Source organism: Haliaeetus leucocephalus, unplaced genomic scaffold (genome assembly GCF_000737465.1).
Source record: "Haliaeetus leucocephalus isolate CR32 unplaced genomic scaffold, Haliaeetus_leucocephalus-4.0 Scaffold362, whole genome shotgun sequence".
Taxonomy (NCBI): Eukaryota; Metazoa; Chordata; class Aves; order Accipitriformes; family Accipitridae; genus Haliaeetus; species Haliaeetus leucocephalus.
The window spans coordinates 6,630,021-6,650,390 of NW_010972798.1; the positions used below are offsets into that span (position 1 = coordinate 6,630,021).

General features: G+C 60.5%; 1 protein-coding gene across 5 annotated transcripts; it reads left to right on the plus strand.

Moving 5' to 3' along the window:
* The first annotated feature begins 5,651 nt into the window (after positions 1-5,651).
* On the plus strand, positions 5,652-19,827 carry EPHB3 (EPH receptor B3). Of its 5 annotated transcripts, none has more exons than XM_010572969.1 (15): positions 5,652-5,711; positions 6,084-6,756; positions 14,193-14,348; positions 14,500-14,835; positions 15,643-15,817; positions 15,969-16,099; positions 16,194-16,299; positions 16,717-16,775; positions 16,955-17,077; positions 17,177-17,424; positions 17,671-17,886; positions 17,978-18,127; positions 18,218-18,411; positions 18,577-18,732; positions 19,047-19,827. In XM_010572969.1, exons 1-15 carry the CDS (start codon positions 5,655-5,657, stop codon positions 19,153-19,155), a joined length of 2,889 nt encoding a protein of 962 aa, XP_010571271.1. In that variant the 5' UTR covers positions 5,652-5,654; the 3' UTR covers positions 19,156-19,827. The 5 variants fall into 5 exon arrangements, with proteins under 5 accessions (XP_010571271.1, XP_010571272.1, XP_010571269.1 ...); XM_010572970.1 differs by having other exon boundaries at positions 15,643-15,784; positions 15,942-16,099; XM_010572967.1 differs by having other exon boundaries at positions 15,643-15,767; positions 15,931-16,099; positions 16,672-16,769.
* The last annotated feature ends 543 nt before the right edge of the window (positions 19,828-20,370 follow it).

Consider the following 20,370-nt stretch of genomic DNA (forward strand, 5'->3'; position numbering starts at 1 on the left):
CCCCGGCCTTGCACCGGACGCTTGGTGCAGGAGGGGTCCCCGGGAGAGACGGGATTCCCGGGGGAGGACGAGGACGCGTGGGCTGTGCAGCGTGCCAGCAGTGCTGCCAGCCCCGTCCCTGCAGAGGGAGCTGGCAGACAGCGTCTGCCGGCACCTTCGCCAGGCTCCCCAAACCCCGTGCCTGGCACCTCCGCCGTGGGTACCCCCGGCCCACCCTGGGTGCTGCCAGCCCTGCGGGCGCCCTGCCTGCTGCCTCCCTCCCTGGCTGCGGTCTTCCTCGCTGCTCTCCTGGCTCTTGGCTGCATCAGCGAGAGCCTCCCCTCCCCGCGGTGCAGCTCAGGCACGAGGGGCTGCCAAGTGCCGAAACCTCCCAGCACGACGGCTCCGAAGCTGCCGACTGCGGGGTGCCCCGTCCGCGGAGCATGTGCTCTGCCTTGGGCTGAGCAGGACGGGAGTGCTTTCCCCGTGCAGGCAGCACACGCGAGTCTCCTGGCTCCAGAGCGGGGCCGTCCTCTGCCCAGGAGGAAGATGGCCACAGGGTTTAGCTGGGGTCAGAGGGGGAAGGACCCTCCCGGAGGAGGAGGAGGGATCCGGGTGGGCGACATGCTCCGGGAAAATGCGTCGCAGGGTCTCCCAGACCTGACGTACGCGCAGGGCGCTCTGTGTGGCTCGGCTTTTGTGTACGGGAAACGCTCGTCAGCGGGAAAAGTGCAACCTCAGGTTCTCTCCCACAGGCAGCTCTTTGTTCCCAGATAAAGGACCTTACACCAAAGGCCCTTTGTGCCGCTGCTCAGAACGGTGCTGGGATTAATTGTACCGATAGGTGCTTGAATGGGGAGCGCACAAGGCTGCTTGCTCCTGCCATAATATCTTCAAAACCAAGGAGGAAATTAAAATATGTGGGGAGATGCCCCTTTTGGTGGCGTTTTGACTAGCAGGCAGTCACCAAGATTGAGTGCATCCCTAAACAAGCTACCTTTCCTTCCAGAGGAGCACGGCACGGTGGCAAGGGGGAGAGGCATCCGGCACCACTGTGAGCAGCTGCAGCAGTGGAAGCCAAGCCATGTCCTGGGGCAAACGGCCCAGCCGTCGATGCTGTCTGCTGGAGCCTGGCGTGGCGTGAGTGGCCCGTATGGCCAGGCCAGGCCGCTCGCCCCACGCTGAGCTCCTGCAGACATGGTGCCGTGGTGTGCATAGCTCCCGGAGAGCATGGGCACGTTGCAGAACAGGTTCCTCTGTTTGCGGCAAGGCTGCGTGGGCGTCTTTACTAACTTTCCTCCCTTGCCTTCTTCCAGGATGCTCTGGACTTGCGCGAGCTGCCTTCTTCTCGTCGGGGCGAGGAGCTGGCGTCCTACCTTGCCAGCGCATCCTGATAAAAGCTGGCGGTCCCCATGTTCAAAGGCGAGAGCGTTCAAATCAGAGCCGGTTGGTGGAGACGATTGAGTCTTCCCCAGCGGCTTCATCTTGAAAGAATTTTGATTCCCCCCCCACCCCCCCCTCTTTCTGGCTCAGCCATCACTGCCGCGCGCGTCTGCCGCTCAGCAGCGCGAGACGGGCTCTCTGGGCCTCTTAGGGGGGGAGTTCAAACGTTTTCGCTGGCCTCAGACCATGCACACCGCATTCCTGAGCCCCTGCGCGGGAGGAAGAGGTCCCCGGCTCCAGATGGGTCCTCGCCAGAGCTTCAAACACGCAGCGAACTGCTGGGGACTCTGCGGAGGTGATGGGAGGGCTGCTGGCAGGGGACCCCTATTCTTTGCAGCTTGGGGTGTGCCTAGGAGGAGGCAGCTGGAGTGGTGCTCACAGTCCCATCCGAGGAGTGAGGCTTTTTCCCTGCCTGGGATCCCACTCTGCTATGGAAATACTGCTTTTATGTGGGGTTGACCACAGCTTGCTGTACTCGCTGAGTGTAGCGAGGCTCCTGCTGCATTCTTCGCCTTTGCCCAGCTGAAGGTAAGGAGAGGACAACTCCCCAGCGCTGCAGACAGTGATAAAGCAAGCCTTAGGGTGACTTCCCCAAGCTGGTGAAATTGGGAGCCAATTTCCCGTTGACTAATGGGACCAGGCTCTCGCTGTGGTGCGCGGGATTGAGGTGGCTTTGACTCACTGCTTGGCCAGCCCTGACATTGTTCACGTCCCTCCAAAGCACCTGCAAACCTGAACTGGGCCGGGAAACCGCTGGTGCGGCCTCCGAGCCCACCTCTGGCACCATGTGCCGGAGGGAAACAGCAGCCGGCTGCTCCCAAACCACTGAAGCCCAGTGCTTGCCCATCTTCCCAGTTCCAGACACTAGCACATGCCCTTTCATGGTGGGGGGGCAGGCAGTGCTTAGCGTGCCCTGGTGTTTGCTGGAGAAAGGACAACGGGACGCAGATTTGGTGCCAGGCCATCGCGAGATCTCTGCGGCAGCTTTAAGGGCAGAGAGTGGTTTCTGCGGCTCCGCTGCAGCCGGCTTGGCTCAGCATGCCGCTGCCGGCCCCGGGACCATGCAGTGCAGCAGCCTGCAGGGCTGTCCACCCACGACCTTCACAGTGGCAGGCTGCGAGGGGCTGGCAAGCTCCACTGACCCGCCTGGCCCCGCTCGCTCCCGCAGCTGCAGGAAACCCCCGTTGCCCTCCATGCTCGGCCCGTTTCCTTTAGCCAAGTTGCTCAGTGATTTTATTTTTATTATTTCCCCTCCCCGCTCTTTCTGTGTGGTTTACGTGGCTCTTGCGCCAGCGGCCGGCTTGGCTCCGTCAGGTTTTTTTTCCCCTTCTCTGCCGGTCAGATGGCAGATGCTGCCAAATTAGGATACAGGCAGCGAGCCTCCTGTCCGAGCTGTGTCTCTGCGCCGGGCCGGCACTCGTGGGGAAGGGTGCTGCCAGAGGGGACGGCTGCCCACGCGCCCTGTCCTGGGGCCAGGCCAACATGGCAAGGGCTGCCTGCACGGGGCCTGCTGGCATGCAGGGGAGTTCCCGCACACCCCGGGCAGGTTTGGGGAGCAAAGATGCCCTCCCGCCCCAAGAGCAGGGATGCCGGCGCGGTCAGGTCTGCTGAGGCTAGCCACGGTATCCTTGTGCCGCCCTGCTCGCTGGCACACCCTGCCACCCAGATCCCCATCTCCCCGGCCTGACTCACCACCACGGCCGCTCATCCGCACCGGCCCCAGCCCTGAGCATGCAGGGCACCCCTTCCCTGCTCCTCCCGCCAGGTCCAGCCCTGCGGCAGAAACACCCACCCAGCTGCCCGTGCCAGGAGCGGGGCCCTTCGCTGGCCGGACCCGCGCGGGGTCTCCGCGCCGGGACTTGGCAGCCTGGCGTGCTGTCAGTGCCGAGCACGCGCTTGGCTCCGCTCCGCCGCCAGCGCGGCGTGCCTGGGCCCTCGCGCGGCACCGCTGTGCCCTTATTAGGGCAGCCGGCGTATGGGGCCCGTCCCTTGGAGAGGTATGAGCTGCCCTGCTCCGCAACCTGCTCCCCCGTGGCCGCGGCACCGGCTGCCTTCCCTGGGAGCCATCCTGGTGCAGGGGTCTAGGGAGCACGGCAGCGTCTCGAGGAGGTCTTGTGGCTGCACGGAGCCGCGCTTGGGCCCCTGCCGGCGGTCAGTAGCTGATGCTGTGGGGAAGGGGAGGGGAGAGGAGAGGGATGGCGGTTTGCTGCATCCCTTGGGCAGGCAGTGCCTTGGGACCGGGCAGAGGCTGCCCCATGGGTGCCCAGCCCTGTCCTGTGCATCCTGTGCCCTGGCCCTCCTGGTGTCCTCGTCACGAGTTCCCCTGCATTACCTGCTTGGCGGACGGCTCCTTCCTTCTCTCTCTTTGTTTTTGCCACATGCCTCTAGTTTGTGTTTTTGAGAAACAGCAAATAACCACTGCCCAATAACCACCTCTGCGCAAACAAGAGCCGGTGTCGGTTTGTCCTTCCTGTTGTAGATGCTGTCTCCCTGACCCTCTCCCGGCCGGGGAGCTGGCACCATGAGGGGTTTTCCTCGCTTTGTCCCCAGTGCTGTGTCCGCTGCCAATGCCACCAGCCCATGATGGGACTGTGCTTGTGTTTGCTCCACACGAACAGCCTGGGCGAGAGGCAGGCTCGCTGGCCGGGCTGGGATCCTGGCAAACAGCGAGGCGGGTCAGAGAGCCCGCGTGTCCCAGATGTGCTTGTTTATCTGTGCCGCAGTGGCACTCGCAGCCTGTGCTCCTGGCCCGTCCGTGGGTGCTGGTGAACTGCTGGCAGGTCTCCCCGGGGTGGGATGCGGGAGGAAGGTGTTTACCTCCAGCCAGGCTTCATCCAAAACCCTGCGACGCGTGAACGTTTCCTTCCTCCTCCGCACTTCCTCTGTGGCTGGGTCAGCCTGTGGTTTTCCTGGAGTGGAAGGAAAGGAGTTGAAACTGCCTCTTGCTTCTGGGGCTTAGCCGTGGTGCCTGGCACGGCCAAGCTGCCCTGGCATGTCCTGTGCCCCAGCCATCGAGAGCGAGTGGCTCCCAGCCCACTGCCAGCTCTGGGGGCTGGAGAGCCATGGCTCCCTGCGTCTCAGGGCTAGGTGGGCTGAGGGACAGACTGATGGACAGCCCTCTGGGAGCTGTGCGGGGTCTGGGATGGGGTCATGCCTGCAGCCGGGGAGGAGGATGCCCTCAGCAGGGAGGCGTTTTGGAGCTGGGCCTGGGCCTGGCTCGGGGCAGGCACTGGAGCCCCTCCGAGCACACCGGGGTCTGTGGGGGACTGTTGCCCAGCTCTGGCGTTTGCACCCCCTTGCCCCAAAACCGCCTGGGCCGGAGAGGGGCCAGAAGACCCCAGGGATGCCTGCTGCCCTCCGAACAGCCTACAGGGCCATCCCTGGAGCAGGGGTTGCAGAGCCAGCAGCCCACGGAGGGGCCATTGGCACCGGCCCTGGAGCACATCGTCATTCTCCGTCCTTGCGTTTCGCTCCTGGTTTTTGCACGTGGTGCTTGCACGGAGCCGCGCAGCTCTGCCCGGGATTAGCGACAGCTGCCTGCAATTGCAGCTCTTCCCAGACAAGCGTCTCGCTCCCCCAAGGCTGGGGCTGGGGCTGTTTGGGGAATGCTGCTGGGGTGGTTTGTCTTGTAGTCTGCTCCAGGAATGTTGGCCAGACGGTCAAATTCTTCTCCCCTCTTGTAAAATGAGTGATGTGGGGCGTCTCTGGGAGAGCAGCCTGCCAGTCCCTCCTCCTCTGGATAAACCTGCCTGGCCCGCACCGCCCTGTCATGGGAACGGGCCCTTTCAACCCCAGCCACAGTAAATACGCGCCCTGCCAAAGCAGAGGGGGAGGGCGCGGATTGGGGGGCCCGGTCTGGTCTCCCTCCTCTGGCACCCCCCTATACTGGCCAGGAGGCACGGCCGGCCACACCGGCGGCCAGGGGTGGCAGTCCGTCCCCGTCCCCCCCTCACCACCTGGTCGGCTCCTTGTCCTGCTGCTTCCCCGCTCCAGCACGGCTCTCCGGGGACGCCTCGCTCTTCCTGTTCTCCTGACGGGAGAAGAGAAATCTGGAGTCTGTCTGCGCCGCTCCCCCCTCCTCCCACCACGTCTCACCCCCCAAGTTGCTGTTTTCCGCAGAAATGTCAGGCTCGGCTCTCCTCTCCCCCACTCCTCCTGTTTTTTTTCCCTCTAATCTTGGCCTTCGTCTCCAATTACTTCTTTCTCTCCTCCCTCTCTCTCCAGAGACCCTGATGGACACGAAGTGGGTGACCTCTGAGTTGGCATGGACAACTCATCCAGAGACGGGGGTAAGTCTGGAGCCAGCCCCGGTCCCGACCTCCAAAGGGCATGGCTGGCCCCGGCCCCACGGGAATCGGGCTGCTCGCCAGCGCCTTCACGGAGCTGGCTGCGTCTTCCCCCTTCCCTCCTGTGCTTATCCTCTCGCCTCGCAAAACCATCTCCTCCTGACTCCGTGCCGGCGGAGCGGGAGCGCTGTGGTCCCTGACCCGGGTGGCTCTTAGTCGCCTTGAAGACCAGGAGGGTTGGGACGGGTGGAGGTGCAGCTGCTTCTCTTCCCTGTTGACTGTTGCCTGGTCCCCTTCGCCCCGTGCCGTTTGTGATGTGTCCGTGGCACTGATCGCCCCTGTTGGGGGTCTAACCTGCTTCCCTTTCAATCACAGTGGGAAGAAGTCAGCGGTTATGATGAGGCCATGAACCCCATCCGCACATACCAGGTGTGCAACGTGCGGGAGGCCAACCAGAACAACTGGCTTCGCACCAAGTTCATCCAGCGCCAGGACGTCCAGCGCGTCTACGTGGAGTTGAAGTTCACCGTGCGGGACTGCAACAGCATCCCCAACATCCCCGGCTCCTGCAAAGAGACCTTCAACCTCTTCTATTACGAGTCGGATACAGATTCTGCCTCTGCAAACAGCCCTTTCTGGATGGAGAACCCCTATATCAAAGTGGATACAATTGCCCCGGATGAGAGCTTCTCCAAGCTGGAGTCCGGCCGTGTGAACACCAAGGTGCGCAGCTTTGGCCCTCTCTCCAAGAATGGCTTTTACCTGGCCTTCCAGGACCTGGGAGCCTGTATGTCCCTCATCTCCGTCCGGGCTTTCTACAAGAAATGCTCCAACACCATTGCTGGCTTTGCTATCTTCCCGGAGACTTTAACGGGGGCCGAGCCCACTTCTCTGGTCATCGCGCCGGGCACCTGCATCCCCAACGCAGTGGAGGTGTCTGTACCCCTGAAGCTGTACTGCAACGGTGACGGCGAGTGGATGGTACCCGTGGGAGCGTGTACATGTGCCGCTGGATACGAGCCCATCATGAAGGATACCCAGTGTCAAGGTATGCGCGTGGTAGTGGCAGAGTGACCGTGGCTCTTGTCCCCGCGGACGCGTTGGTGCAGAGGAGGTGGTTTTGCGTTGAGCTCAGTCTGTTTTCAGAGGCTTGGGAGCTGGGCAGGCTGCCTGAGGAGGGAGCAGGGTGGTATTTCAGCAGACTAGTCTGCTATTTGACTCAGCACCTAGAAGCCTTAAAGCCTTCGTGGTCTGGACTAGCACGGTGTCTGCTGTGACACGCTGGTTAGGATCCGCCGGTGCTATCCTCTGCGGGATGCAGCTCCTTGCAGGGGTACAACCATGGCTCAAGGCATGGTCCTCAGCAGGGATTGGGCATGTTTAAGCCCCTGAGCATTACCAAAACCTCCCTCTCACCCCTGCTGCCATGTCCAGCGTCTCCCCTTTCTCCCTCCTGTGGCGCTCGTGGCTGGGGCAAGTAAGTGATTGTTCCTGGCAAGTGTGATTTCACGCTGCTTGTGTGGAGGCACTCGGAAACCCCAGTGGTGAGCGGGGCCCTGCTGCACTGGCTGCGGGAGAAGCCATGTGGATGCATGCTCCCACTGCCAGCGCCGAGGGCTTGCAGCGGGGAGGGTGGGGAGCGGCATGAAGACAGGGGAGCCAAAGCTCCATGTCCCTGCTTGGAGGGAAGGGAAGAGCATCCTGCACATGGAGCTACTGGGGATGGAGAACCACCCTGAGCAGCAGGGTAGCCCTGTGCGGGTCCTGCAGCTGCTGTGCTCTCCCACGACAGCTTTGGTGTTGCTGTTCCACCCCAGGTTGGGTGTATTCATAAGGAAAAATCTGCCCAGATGGATATTGCTCTCCCGTGGGCCAGTTTTGTCTTTGGGAGCTACCTCTGGCAGGGAGGACCCTGCCCTGGGGTGGCTGGGGTTTAGGGCAGCAAGGTCACCGCTCCCCTTCACTGGAGGCGTTGCGCAGGGAGCAGGACGCCAGCTGGGCCCCCAGCGCTGGATGCCTCGTGCTCACCGATGACGGGATGCTTGGCTCCAGCCCTTTGCTCTTGGCAGAGGCGATTTGGGACGGCCCGTGACGTGGGGCTCGGGCCAGGCCAGCCTCTCCGCTGGCTTTGGGAGCAGTTTAGCTGTTGGCCATACCGCTGCGGCTGGTTGGGGAGAGCTCAGCCTCCACAGAGCCACGGCCCTGCTGGGGAGCCTCCAGCACCCTCAGTGCCAGCACAGCCCTGACTTCAGTGCCCTGGCCCTCTGCATCAGTCTTGCGAGCAGCCGATCTGGCTCCTCCTGGGGCAGATGGACACCGGTGCCAGGCATCACTCACTGGGTGAAGAGCCCACACTTGAAAGTGTGCGCTGGTGTCCCCGCTCCTGGGGAGCTGTTTTCCTTCTTCCTTGGGCTGGGACAATACCAGACCGTACAGGGTATTTGCTCTTTCCCAGCAGGGAGTGGGGTTTGGGCACAAGGTGACACCGTTTCCAGCCAGCGTCTGGGCTGTGCCGAGCCGGGGCATCTCAAGGAAGGACCAAGGGCTCCTCAGGGCATCGCTGCAGCCTGAGGCAAGGTCCCCTCTCCGCATCCCCCAAGCCAGGCAGACACGCATGTGGCAGCTCTCTCAGCGCCTTTGATTTCCCCCCGCAAGCCCCAGCTTCTTCCTCAGCGTGCAGGGAAGCCACACTGAGCCGCGGGCACGTCTCCATCCGGCAGCCTGCTCTCTCGCTGGGTAGAAGCGGCGGTGTCCTCACGTTTCTCTGGGAAAGTTGTGCTGCGCTTGTAGGATCAGATTTTCCGCCATATGATCGTGTGTTTTAAGTGGAAACAGCTGAAGAAGGGCTGGGAGAAGCTGGAGCCACAGCTCCCTTTTCTGCTCTCGGCTGGATGTTCCTTTACCCCATTTTGGCAGCCCAGTACTGCCGAGAAGGCTCTCGGCCCCCGCGGCGCGGGGAGAGGTGCGGATGCGGCCCCGCAGAGCTGGCGTTTTGGCAATCCCGCCCCAGGGAGCCACTGAGGCTTCACCGCATGGGTGAGGAGTGCTCTGGAGTGCCAGATGGCATTTTAATAAATAACAATACCCAGTTACTGCTTAGATGGGATAAGCCCTGTTGTAAGTCTCCCCCTTTCCCCAGACTTTCAGTGGCCTTTGAAGATCTCCTCCTCCTCTTTATCTCCATCCAGAGCCAGGATTAGACCTCGCATTCAGACCTGTTACAATGCAGCTTGTATCCTGGTCCCTCGGGAGCCGAGGGCTCATCCCGCCCGGCTGAAGGCAGTTTCTTTGGCGTGCTTTGTAATGCGATACGCCAGGCTGGTATCTGGCGCTCTAGTCCTGAGTTGCCACAGCATTGATTTGGCATCTCATTCTCAGCCTCATTATCTTTATTTAATTAGCACACGGCCCTTCTGGGGGTTGTGCCACTTCCCACACGCTCCCCGCCACGCAGATCTGCAGAGGCAGCTCTTGCAGGATGAAGAGAAGCTGCTGGCCGGGGAGGGGGATGAAGGCTCCCACATGCCTCCACAGGCAGGGGTGCGCTGCCTTCGCCCCCTCACATGCCGAGCCCTTCGTCCCCTGGGGTTCAGCCTTTCCCCCAGCCCCGGCCCTTCTTTTGGTTTGCAAGCACCCGAAACGTTCAGGGGATTCGGTGTCAAAGCCTTCCTCGCGTTGTGCAGGCAGGCGGTGGGAGTTTTCTTCGAGCAGTACGGGGCTCCTGGCGAAGAGCAGCCCGGTGCGTGGCACCTCCCCAGAAATGCTCCTGGGCACGTGCTCCCTGCACCGGATTCACCGAGGTTTGCACCCCTCGTGTTGCTGGCTTCACCCAAAGACAGAAAGGTTTGGGGTCTGGCTGGCCTCCGTACCAGGGCTAGCAGTGAGCCCCCTCCTCGCGTGGCCCTCGGTGCCCACGGTGGGGTCCTGAGGGCAGCCACGATGTCCCCAGAGCCTATGCCCTGCTCAGGAAGGGGACTGAGGCTGTGTGGTACAGTCGATGGACACCAAAACCATAAAAAGCACCCAGGCAGACAGTGTGCAGCGTGATGCTGTGCTCTCCTCGGACCCATTTCTCAGCTTTTCTGATGGCACCAGGCGCTGTATTTTTGGGTACAGTCAGTAGGTGACAGCAGGTCAAGCTGGGGCCAAAATCTGAATTTCTGTGAAAATAAATTTCCCTTGCAATCAGTGACTAATGGAAACATCACCTTGAATTAAAAAAAAAAAAAATGCCAAGCAAGCATTGCACTTGCCAACTGTTTGCAGCTTTGCATTGCAACACGGCCTTGCTGCATGAAACCCAGGAAGTGAAACTGCCTGCTATTAATTGCCTGGGCTTCCAGATCAAAGGCAGCTCAGCAGCGCAGGCAGGGGAGAGCTGCCGGTTTACAGCCAGGCAGCTCCACAATGGGTTACTTGTAACACGGTCGAGGAAATCTGCCCCTGCCGTCCTGCCTGTGACCCACTGTGGCTCAAGAGGCAGCTTTGCTTATTGAAAATTTTTTTTTTTCCTTTGAAAAAAAAAAAAATTTGGTTTCCCGCCTGTTCTTTGGATGCCACTGTTCAAATCCCTGAGGGCTCTTTCCCTTCTCTCCCCTTCAAATTTACTCCATTCACTTTTGGACTGTGCTAGTGTGAAATATTTCCACCCAAAGGGTAATTTAAAAAAAAAAAAAAAAAATCAAGTGCCTTTTAAGAGAGACTTAAAAAGAGAGTTACCGCCTCAGCTGTAGCCAGGCTGTTGCTTCCACGGCTCTAATCCATCTGCAGCCGCTTACGAAAGCGGGAAGGGAGCGAGCCGTGCAGGTTCATAAAGCACAGATCGTCCCAGGCAAACTCGATTGCTGCCTTTAGAGAAATTACAGGGTTGCTGGACAAAGGGATGTGATCGGTTTAATTTATCTAGGCTCAAGCGAGGCGTTCTGCTTCAGTCCTACAGGGAGAGAAATAGCTGGAAGGATGCTGCCCGGGCTGGAACAGCGTCGTGTGGATGGGAAAGCAGTCGAGACCTGAAACAGGGTAGTTCGGGGCTGGTGTTTCCCGATGTGCCGTGGGCTATCCCTTCCTCCTTCCCTCCGTTTCCCAAGGGAGGGGACCCCAAAGTTTTGGGGATGTACACAGGGTTCATTGCTGCTTGCCCGCATCCCGTGCAGTAATGGAGGCTGCCTGCGGGATGAGTCACTGCTCGCTGCTGCTGCCAGGAGGGTTTTATTTCGGTGTTTTTTTCGGCTCCCTCCCTTGGACTTCATTCACCAGGGTGGGGACTGTATTTGGGAAGAGTGCCCTCCTCTTCCCCCAGCCCTGTGCTGCAGCTCTGCGAGGCAGGATCAGGCCCCGGAGGTGGGCGACTGGTGAAAATCCCAGAGGGGCTGCCAGAAGCAGCCGGATGGCTGGCAGCGGCTGCCGTGCCATGCTGTGCCGGGTGTGCGATGCCCTGTAGTGGGTGCAGTAGCAGTTTTGCAGCAGCCCCAGGGCTGCGTTACTGCCCCCCTCCCTCCTGCACCCCACATAAATCCCCTCTGCAGCTGATCCCCGCTGTCAGGCCAGGCGGCGTCTCCCTCCCATCAAACCAGCGGCTCCTCTTCAGACTGGGGAGCTCCGCTTCGGTTCCCTGACCTGTTATCCTGTGGCTGTCAGTGACTGTCATGTTCTCCCCAGAGGTGACCGCAGCCTGGCACCAGGAGATGTGATCTGTGTGCGGAGGTTCAGGGTTGTTATTTTATTTGAGGACACTTCAGCGGGAAAAGTGCTTATGCAAACCTCTCGGTGGGGAGCGGGGAGCCTGGCTCCCCGGCTCCGGCTGGATGGAGTCACGTTCCCGCTCTGGAGCTCCCAGGCTCGTTCCCCAGCGTGCCGGCCAAGACAGTGGTTGTTGTACAGGCAGTTTCTTGCAGAGAAGAGATGACACAGCGGCTTATCCACCGGGGACCTGGGATCAACTTTCAGCTTGGTTACAGCCTTCAAATGTGGCGGCTGAGAGCTGTCACGCTGCCACCGAGGTCTTTATGCTGTGATTTATTAAGCGGAGTTGGAAACTTAAACACTGGAGTGCATCTGGGCCTCGGTCCCTCTCCTGCTCTTCCTCTGCTTAACAACAGGGCTGGGATGTGCCTCGTCCCCCTCCTGTCAGGGTGGCATAAGGGTGCGAAAAAATTACCTTTATCCCTTTTGCCTGCGCTGGGCACTCCTGCAGGATGGCAGGCAGCTGCCCAAGGATGGCACTGCCCATCCCTTCCTCCCATGTCCAGGAGCGCAGGAGGTCACTGTCCCCTCTGTGCCCATAACCCACCAGACACCTCCTGCATGCTCAGCACCCGCCGGCCAGAGGCCATCATCATCCCTCCTGCGTCCTTTGCAGAGCACCTTGCTGTCCCTGGCTGCCGTGTCACACTTGGACTGTTGGCTTCTCAAAGCTCTGGTTGCTCCAGCTTCACTCTCTCCCCAACAAGCCTGTTATTTCAGGGGGTTTTGTCCCTGATGGATCTGGGCTCCTGTCCATAACCGAAGCATGTTTGGCAGCTTTCTGAGCCCAGAGCGTTCCTGTCCAAGAGGTTTCAGTCATCTCATTCCTCAGCAATCTGGTTCCTTATGTGTGAATCTGCATCCACCCAGTTTGAACCGCCCGGGACTCTGGCTGGGGTGGGTCTGCCTTTGCTGAGGCTGCTCCACTACCTCTGGGCATCTGCTGTCCACGTCTTTGCGTTTCATGGTGGCGAGGGTGGTCTGGGCTGGGGGTACGGGAGCCCTGGACTTGCTCACTGCGGGGACAGTCTTCATCTCTTGCAGAGGAGCAGGTCTGCGCACTCCTTTGCCCTTCAGCCTGTGCAGTTGGGATGGGCTAAGCTTTAATTTCCAAAGGGAAGGCCCAGAGGTTGGGTGAACTTGGGTCAAGGAGCTGGAGCGAGTCCAGCCATGTGGTCGGTCCTGTTTTGACCAAAGAAGAGTCTCCTTGCCCGAAGGCTCGTGCCCTGGGAGTGGGAAGCAGCTCCTGCCACCCATCCGGGCAGGGGTGCTGGAGAGCACACAGTCCACAGGTCCCCTCCTCGGCAGTGGGGTGCCTCCCCCCCGATGGGGCTGCTCACGCGTCCCCTTGCCCAGCAGCACTGCGACGGAGTGGGGCTTCTCCCCTGGGGCTGCTGCTGCTCGGTGCCTGGGCAAACTGGGGTGCCAGGACGGCACCCCAGAGCTGTGTGTGGGTCCCCGCAGGGCCGGCCGGGCAGCGTGTGACTCAGCAGCACTCCATGCCCCACGCATGGGGCTGCAACCAGCCGGAAAACTTCCACGGAGGGTGTCACAAGATGCCTCATAGCAGGAAACTTCACTTGCTACAGCCTGGTGAAGCACCGGGAAACCTCCTCCTGTTTACGGGGTGATGTGTGACAGGCGTGGGAGGTGGGACAGAGCTGCCGGGAGGGTTACGTGCCCTCGGGAGCTGCCCTAACCCCATCAGGGCGATGAGGATGTGTCCCCCTCCAGGGCCGTTGGTGCTGATGTGGCCCCGGCCGTGGCAAACAGGGTGATGCCAAAGCAGAGCCGGCACCAGCAGGTCTCTCACCGCTTTGGCCAGCTGTGAACGCAGAGCACGAGACCCTCTTCCTTGGGGCAGCACTGTGATAAATCAGGCTATTTCAAGGTGTGGGTCGGGTTTCCGAGGCCACTCTGCCCCTTGGCTCGAGTGCCATTAATCCTTTCACGTGCCCCGTGTTACAACTAAACACCCCGTGGTGCCAGCCGGGGCAGATCCCAGGACTTGTGGCTCCCTGAAGGACCCTGATCGGAAGCGGGGGGGTAGGAGGCGGCAGCGGTGCCGAAGCAGCTCTTTAGCCAAGGACCTGCAGGAATGTTTTAATCTCACTCAGCGCTCCACTTGAGCCAGCCTCGGCCTCGGGAGGTGCCACCGCCCCGGGGGCTGAGAAGTGGCTGAAGAGCCCGAGGCGGAAGGTTTGGGGCTAAGTGGCTGCATTTCGGATGGCGGAGGCCTCTCGCAGGGGCTGCTTATTCCAGCCATATTTCCCTGGAGAACGGATCGCTGACCCTATGGAGGGTGCTGGACCTGAAAACCAGCTGGGGAAGAGTGTGGCAAAGCCCTTGGAAAGTGCAGTGAAGAAACAGAACTGGGGATGTGCTCTCCTGTCTGGACCTGCCGTGACCCCCATACTGCTGGTGGTGACCAGCTCTTCCCATCTCCGACTGCCCCAGGTCTGCTGCCGGAGCACAGCGTCTCCTGGGCAGAGCTGTGCCTGCGCTGGCGGGTACCCCTGCCCTGTGCCAGCAGCCCGCTCTCGCCTGCCCTGCCCGGCCAGGGCCACCGCGTCCCTGGGCACGGCTGACAGCGGTGGGAAGGCTTGTAGGTGGCCTTTAGTCCTCAAGCCACTGATCAGAGATTTGGCAGGGCAACGAGGAAGGGTCTGCCCGGCCTTCAGGGGAATGGTGGATGTTTTCTGGGTGCACTTTATAACTCAGGTCTGTTTTCCCTTCCTCCAGCATGTGGCCCGGGAACCTTCAAGTCTAAGCAGGGGGAAGGTCCCTGCTCTCCCTGCCCTCCCAACAGCCGGACCACCTCGGGAGCAGCAACAGTCTGCACGTGTCGAAACGGCTTTTTCCGGGCAGACACGGACCCCGCAGACAGCGCCTGCACCAGTGAGTCCTGCCTTGGGCGAGGAGGGGAGGCAAGGGGAGCTGTGGAGGTGGCGGGGGTCCACATCTGGGGCAGGGGGAGTGTGCTGTGCCCACGCCAGAGGTGAGCCAGGCATGGGGCACGCCATCCCTGACCCCCACATTCCCTCCGCAGGCGTCCCCTCTGCCCCTCGCAGCGTCATCTCCAACGTGAATGAGACGTCGCTGGTGCTGGAGTGGAGCGAGCCGCAGGACACGGGTGGGCGGGATGACCTGCTCTACAACGTCATCTGCAAGAAGTGCAGTGTGGAGCGGCGCCTGTGCACCCGCTGCGACGACAACGTGGAGTTCGTGCCACGCCAGCTCGGCCTCACCGAGCGTCGCATCTACATCAGCAACCTGATGGCCCACACCCAGTACACCTTTGAGATCCAGGCCGTGAATGGCATCTCCAACAAGAGCCCCTACCCTCCCCATTTCGCCTCTGTCAACATAACCACCAACCAGGCAGGTCAGTGGAGCTGCCGGAGAGCAGGGGCTGGCTCTCCACTGCAGAGCGGAGCAGGGATTTCTTGCCGTGACGGCCTTGGAGGCTGCAGTCCTTTGTGCTGCTGTGTTACTGGCTCTCTGTGCCTGCATCTAATCCCCTGGGTAAATTCTCCTCTCCGTTTAACGCATGTCCCTGGAGGACATGAGATCAGAACGCATGCAAGTGGAGAAGGGCAGGGTTGGCAGATGCTCCAAAGAGCTCTGGATCTCCTAGACCTACCCCAGAGATGTTATGCCTGCTGCGAAGGGAGGAGGAAGGAAATGAGATTTCTCCCCTGTGGGCCTGTGAAGGCTCAGCACCAGCTCAGACCTTCACAGCCAGCCGAGCGCTCTGCCGTTCCCTCCTTCCTCCCGCTCTGGCCCAGCTCCAGCGTGCTGGTAATCTCCAGCCGCCGCACTCTGATCTGATTTCACGGGTCTTGTCGGTGGGGTGGAGCGCAGAGCTCCTGGTGAGTGGAGGAGGGGAAGGAGCCCTGGTTTGGGCTGGCAGGGCCCTTCCCCGGGCCAGTTTGCAGCTAGGCATGGGGTGAAGCATTGCCTCGGTGCTATTTCCAAGGCTCTCCTTGGTCTCTTATCACCTTGGCTGCAAGATGCTGAGACCGCACCTCCCTACAGAGACTTGCGGGAGGCCAGTCTCAGAGCTTTTCCATGCCTTTCCACCAAGGTTATCCAAGCAGGTCCCAGGCAGACAGTCCCCTACACTGATGTGGGATGGTGGAGGGGTCATCCTGGCACAGATGGCTCATTCCTCCCCTGCCCTCTTTCCTAGCCCCGTCTGCCGTGCCTACGATGCACCTACACAGCAGCACCGGGAACAGCATGACACTGTCGTGGACTCCTCCAGAGAGACCCAATGGCATCATTCTTGACTATGAGATCAAGTACTCAGAGAAGGTAAAGCAGGAGGCAGAGCAGCTTTTTCTCTCCTCCAGCCTTTCTGGCTGGCCATCAGCACTGTGGCAAAGGGGGTCCCTGTAGAGATAGTGCCTGGGGGATGTGGGAGCCAGCAAAGGGGGGATTGCTTCACAGAGGTGACACCCACATGTCTCCCCTACAGCAAGGCCAGAGCGATGGCATCGCCAACACAGTCACCAGCCAGAAGAACTCAGTGCGGCTGGACGGGCTGAAGGCCAATGCTCGGTACATGGTGCAGGTCCGGGCACGCACGGTGGCTGGATATGGCCGCTACAGCCTCCCCACAGAGTTTCAGACAACTGCAGAGGACGGTAGGTACTAGGGCTGGGCTGCCTCTGTCCCCCAGCCCCCCTATACATGCTCCTTTCCCAGCTTGACTTCGATTCCTGCCTCCCCCTCTGTTAGGCTCCACCAGCAAGACTTTCCAGGAGCTGCCTCTGATAGTGGGTTCAGCCACTGCAGGGCTGCTGTTCGTCATTGTTGTGGTGATCATCGCTATCGTCTGCTTCAGGTACTGGCTTTGCAGGGAAGGGGGGTTCAGAGCTGGGTTTGGGGGTTGCTTGTGTCTGCCCCAGAGCTTTCCCCCTTGCCTGTAGGCAGAGCTCTGGCAGCTCCAGTCTGAGAGCAAAGGACTGGACCTGCCACACATGGGTACCAGAGCGTGGGTCCCGTGGGAGGACTGTGCATCTCTGCTTCCCCAGCACCAGCTGGGGCTCTGCCCAGACTCCTGCCATCCTCTCTCAGCACAACTAGGCCATCTTCTCCCATTGCACCTTGGGTGGAGGGATGGCTCTGCTTGCAGGCTGCCGGAGGGGAAGCTCTCTGGCATAGGCTGTCTGTGCTGGGATTTGGAAGCTGGCAGTCAATGTCTTTGCCCCATCAGGAAAGGGATGGTTACTGAACACCTCCTCTCGTCTCCTTTGGGCAGGAAGCAACGCAACAGCACAGACCCTGAGTACACAGAGAAGCTGCAGCAATACGGTGAGTGTGAGAGCCCAACAAATGGGCTCTGCCTGCCCTCTCCCAATTCCAGCCCCATGCACAAGCGAAGGGGCAGCCCTCGCTAGCCAGGGACCGGGAGGGATGGGCTGACAGCTGGCCAAGCTGTCTCGGCATCTGTCACCCGTGTGGCATCCCTCCTGGTGATGATTCCTCTGCCATTGCAGTCACCCCTGGGATGAAGGTCTACATTGACCCCTTCACCTACGAGGACCCCAACGAAGCCGTCCGGGAATTCGCCAAAGAGATTGACATCTCCTGTGTCAAAATCGAGGAGGTCATTGGAGCAGGCAAGTCCCGGGGCTAGGCACAGCAGCAGCTGAGACCGCCACCCCTTACCCTGCCGCGTGGCTCACCGTGCCTCCCCCTTCTCCCCTTCCCCAATGCAGGGGAGTTTGGCGAGGTGTGCCGCGGGCGTCTGAAGCTGCCTGGCCGCCGTGAGATCTTTGTGGCCATTAAGACACTGAAGGTGGGCTACACGGAGCGGCAGCGGCGGGACTTCCTGAGTGAGGCCAGCATCATGGGCCAGTTTGACCACCCCAACATCATCCACCTGGAGGGTGTGGTGACCAAGAGCCGCCCCGTCATGATCATCACAGAGTTCATGGAGAACTGTGCGCTTGACTCCTTCCTCCGGGTGAGCATCCGTCCCCTCCTGCCCTGGGCTGTGGGCTGCAGCACATGGGGGACAGCAGCTCCAAGCCCTCCTTCTCCATCTCTCTGCATTGTTGTGCTGGCATCCCCAGGGCTAAGCTGTGCATAGACATCATGGGGTGGGGGAAGAGGGGTGTCTCTAGGGTGGAGGAAGGTGGTGGTAGCACATTGGGATCCTTCCCCAGTCTGTTCGGGGTGTTGCAAACCCCTCTGATCTCTACTCTTGCAGCTGAACGATGGGCAGTTCACGGTCATCCAACTGGTGGGAATGCTGCGAGGCATCGCCGCTGGCATGAAGTACCTTTCAGAGATGAACTACGTGCACCGGGATCTGGCTGCCCGCAACATCCTGGTCAACAGTAACTTGGTCTGCAAAGTGTCTGACTTCGGGCTCTCTCGCTTTCTGGAGGACGACCCGGCCGACCCCACCTACACCAGCTCCCTGGTATGGGACACTCGTGGTGGATCCACCGATTTGGGAGTTGGGGGAGACGCCTCAGGTATGTGCTAAATAATGGAGCTGTGTATCCGTGCAGGGGGGCAAGATCCCGATCAGATGGACGGCTCCTGAGGCCATTGCCTACCGCAAATTCACTTCAGCCAGTGACGTGTGGAGCTACGGCATCGTCATGTGGGAAGTGATGTCCTACGGGGAGCGACCCTACTGGGACATGTCCAACCAGGATGTAAGTGTTCCCTGGGGAGCGGGGAGCTATGGATTGCCCCAGGGGGGAGCCCGGGTGGCTCACAGCCTGCCTCCGCATGTCTCTCCACAGGTGATCAATGCAGTGGAGCAGGATTACCGCCTGCCACCCCCCATGGACTGCCCCACGGCACTGCACCAGCTGATGCTGGACTGCTGGGTGCGGGACCGCAACCTGCGGCCCAAGTTTGCACAGATTGTCAACACGCTGGACAAGCTCATCCGCAACGCTGCCAGCCTGAAAGTCATTGCCAGCGTCCAGTCTGGGTCAGTGGCATCCCCGCTTCCAGTCAGGACTTCCCCAAAGGGAAGGGAATGCTGGGGTGGTTGGGACTCAAGATGTGAGAGGGCAGGGATAAGAAATCTCCCCCGCTTCCAGTTACATTTCTCTGTCCCCTGCTCCCTGTGATCTGTGGCTCTCTTGTGCTTTAGCATCTCCCAGCCACTCCTGGACCGCACCGTCCCAGATTACACCACCTTCACCACCGTGGGAGACTGGCTGGACGCCATCAAAATGGGACGGTACAAGGAGAACTTTGTCAATGCCGGCTTTGCCTCCTTCGACCTGGTGGCACAGATGACTGCGGAGTAAGTAACTGCTTGTGGAGGAGAGAGAAAGCTGGGGCTGGAGCTGCTCTACACTGTCCCTTGTCCCTTGCCTCTCCGGCAGCTGCCACCTCCTGCCTGAGCATGTGGAGGGCTGAGTTGTGCATGGGGTTTTCCCAAGGGAGTTGAGGTCTAGGATTCAGCGTGCAGTCCCCTGTGGTGTTAGAGGGACACTGAAGCTTGGCAGAGGGCTGTAATGAAGGTGGATGGGTCCGTCGGCCGCAGCTGGATGGGGCACGGCCACGTGCTGGTATTGGTGCTGGCATGGGGGCTGAGTCTTCACCTTCTCCTTGCAGAGACCTGCTGAGGATAGGGGTGACGCTAGCAGGGCACCAGAAGAAGATCCTGAGCAGCATTCAGGACATGAGGCTGCAGATGAACCAGACACTCCCGGTGCAGGTTTGACCGCAGGGGACTCTGCATTGGAACGGACCGAGGGAACCTGCCAACCAGGTTCAGTTTGCGGTGCAGCCCGGCTTCCCGTTTCCCCCTTCACACGGCGCTCCTCTGCCTCGGACGGTCGCCTGGGACGGGATGGGATGGGCTACCCTTCCCTGGATCAGAGGCACTCGTGCCGAGAGGGAGCCCAGCTTTTCGTCCCGTGTCCTGGAGCGGCGAGGCAGCAACGCATCTTCATATTGAAGATGGATTATGGGACAGAGATGGCACATCCCGCTTCCCGCCCTGTCTCGGTGCTCATCGGTTTGAAGAGTTGTTCTGCTTCTTGGATTTCTTTTCACCCCCTTTTCCCCCCGTGTCCTCACTTCCCTCCTCTCCCCGAGGCCACAGACTGTTTACCCGTCCGCTGAGTCCGTCGGATACGTCCGAAGCCTTCCCTAACTCTGGTCCCCACCTGGAAGCAGCTGGGGGAGGCCGAGCCAGCAACAGGGCCGGGGCCATCGGCCCCAGACAATCACTCCTCTCCTCTAGCCCTGGTGGCCCCTCCGCCCGAGGGTCTGCACTGGAACGTGTCCGAAGGGAAGGCTTCGCTCCCTTTCTTGGCTTTGCACGCCAGAACCCGAACCCCATGAGATTTACTATGCAGGGAGTTAGGCAAAAAAAAAGAAAAAAAAAAAAAAAAAAGAAAGAAAAAAAAGAGATATATTAAAAAAAAAAAAAATAAGAGGGAGCAGAAAGGGGAGGGAGGGGGACCAGGCGCCCAGCTCCGCATCTCTTACCCTCTTGGTTCTCGTGGCCGGCTCTGGACTGCAGAGCGAGGCCGTCAGCACGTTTGCACAGGGACCCTCCGCCCCCGGACCGACGGCAGCCGCGCTCCCCCCTCCAGGGGCCGGAGAGCGGGGCTGGGGCGGGGGCTGCGCCGGGGGCCAAGGCCCGGTCTCCCCCAGCCTCCTCTTTTATGCAGAAGGAGCGGGTGCCGCCGGCGCGGCCGCCCCGCTCCTGACACACGCTGTGATTGCTGCCAAAAGACTCACTCACCTTTCCCTGAGGATTCACTGCAGCCCGGTTCCTCCAAGCCGAGGGAGAGACTCCCAGCGTGCCTGAGTGTGCGTGAGTGTGTGCATGCGTGCGTGGGTGTGTGCTGGCCGGCAGGACTGTGTGAGGCAATGGGCAGAATAAAGGCAATAAGAATTTTACTGGAGTTTCCTTTGCTCGATCGCG

Coding starts and splice junctions, on each gene's coding strand:
- EPHB3 (XM_010572967.1), top strand. CDS start 5,655: ATGGACACGAAGTGGGTGACCTCTGAGTTGGCATGGACAACTCATCCA. Junction 16,300..16,671: donor ATCGCTATCGTCTGCTTCAG/GTACTGGCTTTG, acceptor TTGCCCCATCAG/GAAAGGGATGGTTACTGAAC. Junction 17,425..17,670: donor CGCTTGACTCCTTCCTCCGG/GTGAGCATCCGT, acceptor CTACTCTTGCAG/CTGAACGATGGGCAGTTCAC.